At 32.2% G+C, this 9,366-nt stretch overlaps 1 protein-coding gene across 1 annotated transcript; it reads left to right on the forward strand.

The window, feature by feature from the left end:
- The first annotated feature begins 603 nt into the window (after nucleotides 1–603).
- On the forward strand, nucleotides 604–9,073 carry LOC134697392 (switch-associated protein 70-like). Its single transcript, XM_063559648.1, has 2 exons — nucleotides 604–752; nucleotides 6,312–9,073. The coding sequence occupies exon 2, from the start codon at nucleotides 6,318–6,320 to the stop codon at nucleotides 8,709–8,711; it is 2,394 nt and encodes a 797-aa protein (XP_063415718.1). The 5' UTR covers nucleotides 604–752; nucleotides 6,312–6,317; the 3' UTR covers nucleotides 8,712–9,073.
- The last annotated feature ends 293 nt before the right edge of the window (nucleotides 9,074–9,366 follow it).

Consider the following 9,366-nt stretch of genomic DNA (forward strand, 5'->3'; position numbering starts at 1 on the left):
TCCATTATTTATACATGTTTAACGTAACCAAAATTAATATAATTATAAGTATAAACTGTCATATTTTATCTCTGTTACATTCTGCTTTATATTATGATAGTACTGCAATGAAAGATGTGCTTTTGATGCTCTTTGTATCATCACAAAATTTGAATTAAAAACAATTAGAAAAATTTTAAAAGTTCTGCTTTTGACAATTGGAAGTTTTCATTTTTTTATGCACATCGTTGTTTATTATTCATAAACTAAATTAACGTTGAGATTCGAAATACGGTATTTTATCTTTTCTTTTTGATTTTTGTGATTTATCTTTTTGTTTATTTCTTATAAATCTACATTCTAGTTTTTGCTTCTTTCCAACATGAGTTATTAGTATATGTGTCCTGTTAAACTTGGAAAACGCTTAATGAATAAAATTTCAAATGATCAATAATTTTATAATGAAGAATAAGTTTTAAATATATCATCCCTTATAATTTAGCAGCGGATTCAGCTTTACATATTTTCATTGAAAATTATATATTTCTAAGAATAATTTAAACAAAATCAATTATTTGATGAATATCTGTTTATATTTATTATCACACTTCAGTTTGTCTTCCTCCGGAAAGCACGAAGTAGATGTGTACAAGTAAATACAGTGTTACCAATATAAAATTAATCTTATAAAACCGAGGAGTCAGATATATTTTGCATAGCTGAAGGAAATCCCCACTGTAGTGACTATTGTACGACTTGAGACATCAATACCAGTAAGTACATGTAACATAAGATGGTGGACGTTTATCTAACCTTGGTAGTTTAGTTAATTATCAAGGGAATGATAAGCTGTTGTCAATTTTGTATAAAATGGTGAACATTGTATTAATTATTATTTGGTTTTGTAGTGATAAATATCAAGACTGATGTATTAATGCAGATCATCATCATCTTAGTAACTCATTAAAACATACTATAGCTGTTCGATGAGAGCATAGGCTTCAAGTTGAAGACCGTACTTTTATTTGAGTGTTGCTGTTTTAACGCTACTTTTAATCACCGCATTTAGGCGGCCCGGAGAAAAACCACTAACCTTCGGTAGGAAAACTGACAATCCTAGTCAATTAAGACTGGAGTCGAGTGCACCCGCACGAGCGGGGTTCGAACTCGCAACTTCAGTGTCGACTGGATTGTGAATACAGTAGTAACTACTTAGATCACTCGGCCACAAAAGCCCCTTTCCGTTCTTTGAACTATAAAGTTTCTTCTTTTACAAATTGGGACTTGGAGAGTTTTCTCATTGGCACTCATTACAGTGGAAATAGGGTAGTTGTTATTTCCGTGGATAATTTATTTTCTGTGAAGTGCTTTCTATCCCTTTTTCGCGGTGATTAAATTAGCGATTTTCAAATTTACTTGGTGAAGATAAACAAGGAAAGATGCAAGTTTTACATTGGTTTATTCTAAAATTTAATACAAATGAAATCCAGCTTATCATTATTCAGTAGTTGGCATTGTATTGTCATCACTTGGGGTTGGTTTGCTGTACAGATAAATAAATCAATATTTTTTGTAAAAAAAAATTTTTATTTTCAAATAGAAATTTATAATTTTAGTTGAATGAACTCCAGAGATACCATCTGATTTTGGGGAAGTTTTTATTTCTTTCGTAAAGAATATTTTGTGGCCATAAGTATTACTTTCTATCAGTTTTGACATGTTATACAATTGTTAACCGTTAGATAACTAAGAAAATGAACGTATAGTTGGGGGTTGAAATTTACCTATAATTATAGTAAACACTACTATTGAAATACAAAGCATCTAAAAGAACCTACATTTCGTAGTATTTACACATATATTATGCATCGAATACAAAAAAATGCATGTATCAATATTTCTAAACAGTTCTTAGGTTACAAGTAATAAAACAAATGCAATTCGTAGTAAGATTCCTGATCAAAATTTAAGTAGTACTTGAACAACCTGTGTCTTTTCCTCCTATCGTTATTGATGTTGTTAAATGAGGAACAGGAAGATGTCAATTCCAGAGATAGTTATTATTTTAAGAGGTGTTTTGCAATAGATTTCAAAAACGTTTCAAAAACATACATATTTTGTATGCTCAGACGGTTTATTTTCCTTATAATCTAACATTTGCTTGTTTTTTTGCTGAGTTTTATTTTCTATTTTTGCATGTTTTGATTTTTAAGATATTCACATACAATAAATTTGAATAATAGTTTACGTTTTTTATTTTACAAGTTTATCGTCTTCGAAAGCAATAACTCTACAAAAAGCGATACTTATTTATCAGTTAAATTTCATAAATATTGTAAGCCTTTAGGCAACGCAGACAATTTTCATGATGTTTCACATATATACATATGCTAAAATGAGTGTCTATTATAAACGCACTACTGAGACAATTTATGGAGCTGACCAGAGTCGTCGACAATTTATTTTAAAAGGAAACCAGAAATAGAAACATTTCACTGGGAAACAATAAGTTTGGATTTCTAGTGCAAAATTTCGGAAATACTAAGGCGTAAAATTTCTATTTCACTGGGTAAACTTTTCATAAAGACCAGTTGATTATGTCTAGTTTCCCATGGATATATTTCTTTTGTCTGTATATATATAGTATTCGTTTTCGTAAAAAGAAATTCTCGTTTTTGGCAATTGTTTTTATAAATAATCTTACATGTGATATCCTTTTTATATAACTAATTGTTCGAGTAATTCTCTGAACTAAACTTGTAAATTTAACTCGAAGTCGTCTTGTGGTAGTCTGTTTGCTAAGAATTCCGCTCAAAGCGGTCAAGGGCCGTCTTTTACTAGCAGTGAGGTGGGAACATTTGAATCCGTGTTGAATGCCTCATCTTTGATATGAAGAACAACGATAAAAGTTCTGTTACTTTGCATTTTGTGATTTTTCCTGTGCATGTTTTCATTTTGTGTCATAGATAAACACACCATATCCTCTTCGTTCTATCTTAATGTTGAAATGAGTGCAGTAAGTAATATTGAATAATTTTCAGAAATCGATTGTATATGGAGGAAATTCTAATTTTTATTTTTTCTCACGACAAAACTACATATTTCCGTGTGAATTTATTTATTTCCTCAACAACAAAGAAGTAGTTGAAGTTTGTATATTTGTCAAAAGTGTCTTTTGCTCATTAAATTTGATTTGTCTCGCTCTTATCTGATTGATGATTCAGAGTAGAGTCTGATGAATAACAGTGGAAGTGCTTTCATATAAAGGAAGTTTAGCTAGCTAAACTAACTAGGTTTAAAACTCCGTTTTTTACATGAGAAAATGATGCTTGTTCAAAGTCAGGAATATGACAGTTGTTATTCATTCGTTTAATATGTTTTGGATTTTGATGTTTGGGATTTTGATTTTGCCTTTTACCTTTTTCTCGGAGTTCGGTTTTTTCTTTTCTTTATTAGTAGTTTGTTTTTAAATATCATTTGAATAACGATCCCTTTTAAAAAAAAATTCCACACTGACAATGTGTTTGCCATATTTCCTAACACGTTAATTTTCGTTTAACTCTTACAAAAGTCTTAAAACCAGATGATGTATATAATTGTCAATAATGTTAAGACTTATCATGCATACTTCTTGAACCAAGATATATCCTAGTATTATATTATTTATAAGTATCTTCTAAAATGAGATATCAAACCTATAATTTGTTTTCATCAGGTATACTGAATCATGTTTAATAGTAAATCTCCACATCTTTATCATTGAAAATAGGAAATTATAGATTCACGAGGAAATTATTTTCTGGTTGTTAGTTTTCCTTGGACACTAGTTAGTGATAATCGATGAACATGTATTTTTCAAAGAAATAGAAATAAAGGTTACCAGAGATACATATAGTTAAGTCTGCGCCATATCTTGAATTTCATTTGGAAATTGATGGTAATGGTCGTAAAAATTAACTTTACGACAAAATGAAAACATTTCACCTTTCCAATTGTAAGCTTTCAATATCTATGTAGTCAAAATCTGTATATGGAGTTCTTATTTCAAAGATGATACAGTACTACAGATCTTTCGTTTCCGAACATATTTCCTTGATAGAAAGTTGTTTTTACAAGAAAACTAATTAATCAAGGGAAAAGCGTATCATCTTGCGAAAGTTTGACGGACGCCATCACGATCCGATTGACCCTTTATTAATATATGTGGTGCCACAGATGACTACAGATTTGTGCGAATCATCCTTAACTACAAAATATGTGTTAATAATTGAGCAGAATCTGTATACCTTCGGACCAAACGTTACCCCCTTTTCCCACAAGTTTTATGTTGCTTAGATCTTTCATTTATAAGATTAGAAAATCCTTTTTGAATCTTTTGCCTATTTTATATCCTGTTTTATTGATATACATTATATAAGTGCACAACATGATTTTCCTCATTAAAACTGACAAAATAAAACACTAAATACAATGTTCTTTGCATTACAATAAAATGAAAGAGAATGCAATAGCAAATGAATTTAGGACTTGTTTATCTTCACGAAAAGTAAAACCAAAATGATGATTGAAACATTTTTTTGTTTCTGCAGGATAAGTTTAACATGAAATACACTGTAACGCATTTGAATTGTACAGGAATAAGGTACTTAAAGAAATTTGTAAGTTTATTTGTAAAAGGTCAAAGGTGACTTCGTTACATAATCTGTGTCAGTTTAAGACGTGTAGTAGGTAAAAATCTCATTTGAGATGTGTAGAAAAGTAGAAATTATATAAAACATGGTAAAAGTTACGTGTTCTCTAAGGTTATCATGTTAATGATTATAATGAATAATGTTTTACAAGGAAATACAAATAATAAGTATCGACTTAGAAAAGATTTTACACATGACATAAAAGATATAAGTATCATTTGAACCTTACAAGGGGTTGAATGTTTAATTTTGCAATATTCGACATCGTTCTTTTCATCAACGAATTTTACGAAAGATTATTAATGAAGATGTCTCTTACTCAGAAGTTTTTTTCTAGAATACAAGTTTCGATATTTTTATTAGCATATCGTGAAATAAATATACAAACTAGTTGAAAAACTACATAACAGATATATATGTATGTAGTGTACGTGACTCGGTGAAAATAAAATTTAATTAAGTCGTAATTGGCTTTCCTGCTAGTACACTTATTTCAATGTCTTTTCTATATTTGAAAATGCCTGTACCAAGTCAGAAATATAACATTTGTTGTCCATTAGTTTGATGTGTTTTGTCATTTGATTTTGCCTTATGGCATTTTGTAATGCTGGTGTTTGATGGTCTATATGATGTGCATTTTCTAGAATTTGTTCTTTTATCAGAATTAGTTAGTATCTAAATTTGCATTCATCAATGTGAATAAAACAATTATGGCATATTGGAATGTATAATATGTTTTTGCATGGTGTAAATAAAAAAAATCCTGCAATTAGCAAATAAGGATCACTAGTAAGAGATAATTTATATACTGTTTTATCATCATCTGTGAGTACCTTGTTGATTTAGAAACATTGAAATGTACATCTCTTCAAACAATGTTGGCATCATTCTAGATATATGAAGGTATTATATGTATGTCCTCAATGTCTGTTTGTCTTCTCTCATTTTTACCCAAGCGTTGTCAGTTAATATTCAATTCATGAGTTTGACTGTTCCTCTGGTATCTTTTGTAGTTTCATACTGTATAAATTAACTACATACTATCGATGATTAACATAACTACCCGATAGCTGCTTCTCACAATACATTTGATTTCTATTAACTGACATGTTAACATTTACAACCTTGAAAAGACATTGCTTTTGTTATCCATCGAACTTCCGAGTCATGACCAACGCACTTCAGCGTATCTAAATATTATGTGTGACTATTGCAGTTTAGAGTCCTACACATGTCCGAAGTGTGTTCCGTAATTATTTTAGAAATCCTTCTTAAATCTATTTCATTTGGTATGAGTTATGTCTTATTCCAGAAAGACGTACTTATTCTTTGCGAAATTAGCATGGGTAATAACGTTCATATTAAATTGTGGGATTAGTCGTATATGTAATGATTCTCATCTTAATAATGGGGTACAGTTACAAATATGAGTACAATAAACTCATCATAGATACCAGGACTAAATTTTGAATATACGTCAGACGCGCGTTTCGTCTACAAAAGACTCATCAGTGACGCTCGAATCCAAAAAAGTTTTTCAAAAAGCCAAATAAAGGACGAAGTTGAAGAGCAATGTGGACCAAAATTCCTACAAGTTTTATAAAGTTTGTCTATTATTATTTTCATCATTATTATTTGCAGGTCAAAATGCCCGGAGAACAGTTGACCAGTGTTTGGCAAGCTATACATAATCAAGACGGACCCGACAGTGTAACCATAAATAAGGAAATATTGAAATGGTTTCTGGCAAAAGCGTCTTCTAGATATGAATCAATTCAATTTTCTGAACGCAAACTTTTCGACACGTTTTCAGAGCCGACTATAGAATTTAGTGATTTCAAAGCGTATGTAAAGAAAAATATACGGGAACCTGGAGTTGCTTTTTCAAAATCTTGCAGTGATTTGGAGGATTTGAGTTGGAGCATCCTTAAATCTGGAATAAAAAGTAAGCTGGAAACAGGAGATGTTTACAAACTATGGTGCATAACAAATCGTCTGATGGATGAAGATACATACCCACCAGTGATCTTCCGCGAGGACGCAAGTTGGCTTCTAGATAAAATTCTGGCCAATCTAGGACATAATCTCAAATCTTCGGATGATGTCTTCTCAAAAGACAAATTTACTTTTCAAGAAATGTTATCAATTATGGAGGATTTTGCCTTTTCCAATACATCACAGCAACAAATAAACACATGCATTGACGGTCTCTACATGTGGTTGGTTGTAGAGGTAATGAGAAAAGGCAAGGTGTACAAACGTACTAAGAAGCAGGCAAATTGGACAAACTGGGTGAAACGTTGGTGTGTTTTGACACCTCAGTGTCTTCGATACTATAGTAGTGACAATGACTCCAATCAAAAAGGCGAATTCACATTCATTAAACATACCAAAATAGAAAGCCTTGAAATGTACAGTGGTTTTATGAAAAATCTTAAAGGCAGATTTAGGCTGGCGAATGTCCCAATGCTAGAAATGGAAATAGCTGTCGATGACGAAACTGTGAAAAGGGCCTGGTTATCTGACCTAGAGGAAATAGTTCAGTGCGTTAGAGATAAAACAACGCCTGTTCAAAAACTCCTTAAGGAACGGCATTTAAAAAATATGGAAAAAAGGAATAAGAAAAATGGAACAACTAAACAAGAAGAGGATATCGATTCAGCTCTAAATAAAACAAAGCTTCGAGCCGATGCACAGACTAAAAAGCATGTTTTCAACACCTCTATTGAAATAGTGGAACCAGAAAAGGAAACACAACAAAAGAGTCCTTCCTTGGAAAAAGAAAGTACAGAGAAGATAAAGGCAATGTTTATGAAGATTGACACGAATGGAAACGGCCAGTTGGATAAAAACGAATTTGCAGACTTCCTTCAAGGGCTTGGCTTAAACATGTCAGAAAAAGAAAGTAATCTAGTTTTTAATTCTGTAGATACAAATAAAAGTGAACAGATTTGCTTCGAGGAATTCCAAATCTACTTTTGTAATCACGTCATGAATGAAACCGAAACTGCAGAATGCGTCAATGTAATGCGAAAAGCATTTTTGGAGGCTGATCGTGATGGATCAGGAACATTAAACTTCCGGGAATTCACGGAATATGTTTGGGAAAAGAACAGAAACGCAAATATGTCAAAAATTTTGAAGTCTTTCTCGAATGTTAGTACCGATGAAATTTCGTTTGAAGATTTTGAAAAATTGGTAGCAGGCAGTGGAGCAGAGGTTTTTGCGCCAATATTAGAAGAAGAGATAGAACAAGGCACTGATTCCTCTCTAGATGATTTCCAAGGCCGCCTTCAGAAGGTGTATGACGACACAGAAGCAAATGAACTTACTACCTATATAAGACAGCGATGGAATAAGTTTGCTTCATTCCGAAGGGCTGGAAAAACAGGTTCTGTTGTTATGACTGGTGGACACGGAATGGTAGCGGATATTGTTCCAGGGCAGTATAGCTTGATTGACCTTGCTTGTTTCAGTGACCTGCCTCCATTGGTACCAAAGCATAAGGTAGTAAAGGACGCACAATGGTTATCAAGTACAATATCTGGAAAATCTGGAAAGATCATATTCCCACTAGAATTTGACAAACACATACCAACCGAACAGGCCACATCAGAACTTTTGCGGTATTATGGTTGCAGTTTTGCTGATAGTCAACAAGAACAAATATCTTTGCTCTTCCGTCACGGAATCCAGGATTTCACTTATGAAAACGGATACTTGGAAAAGTACGTAACGGCTACAAATGGTGGGGCAGGAATTGAAAAACATGATTTTTCACATTTAGATTGTCCTTTGTCAGAAGATTCGGGATTTTTCATTCTTGCAAAATTCGTGGACAATGGCGACTTCCACATAACAGCCTTCCGACTTCCTGTACGTCATACACTCTATTGCCCCGGAGGAGTAATTCATTGTAATGACTACCTCAAAGGAACATGGAGGACCATGCTGTCAGATGAAACAGACATTGATCACGTGCATCTCACACACATCATAGAAGAAGGACACGAAGAAAAGTTTAGATTCGAGTTTACCTAACGAAATGTTGCGTTCTAATTACTTTTGTTTTAAATTGTTTACAATCAGATTATCAAACTTGTTTTATTGAAGAGGATGAAGGCTGCCTTGTGTAATTTTCCAATTTTGTTATTTAAATTTTAGAAGTACATGCTATCACAAATGCTTTTCTTTTCAAATTGTACAAATATATCTCTATAGAATCATCCAATTAAAAATGGTCGCATTTTAGTCTGATATGATTGCTGTAAATATTTTTTACAACGCTGAAAATTGATATGATATATAGTTTGAAGTCCACTAGATAACGAGCCTAAACTGGGTCAAAGTCAACTGATACTTCTAGATGCGTTAACTTTAACTTAAAAAAATTAAATAACAAATGTATTTGGCCAAAGAAATAATGCATAAGTTTTAAGAAACAAGCGTTTGTCAAACACGTTAAATAATTGAGACGTTTCGCTGTGTTTCTCTCGGATCAAGGTTGTAACCTGATTTTGTTTTCTAATTATCAATTTATGAGTTTGAACAGCGGTATACTTATGTTGCCCATATTTATATAAAGTCATCCATGTCTCATATAGTACTATATATATTATACTAGTGGCGAAAAAGGGGAATGCAAATGAAAACTGAGTTAAATATGATGTAAGCTCTAATTCGGTCATGTTTTCTT

The sequence above is a fragment of the Mytilus trossulus genome, chromosome 14 (assembly GCF_036588685.1).
Source record: "Mytilus trossulus isolate FHL-02 chromosome 14, PNRI_Mtr1.1.1.hap1, whole genome shotgun sequence".
Taxonomy (NCBI): domain Eukaryota; kingdom Metazoa; phylum Mollusca; class Bivalvia; order Mytilida; family Mytilidae; genus Mytilus; species Mytilus trossulus.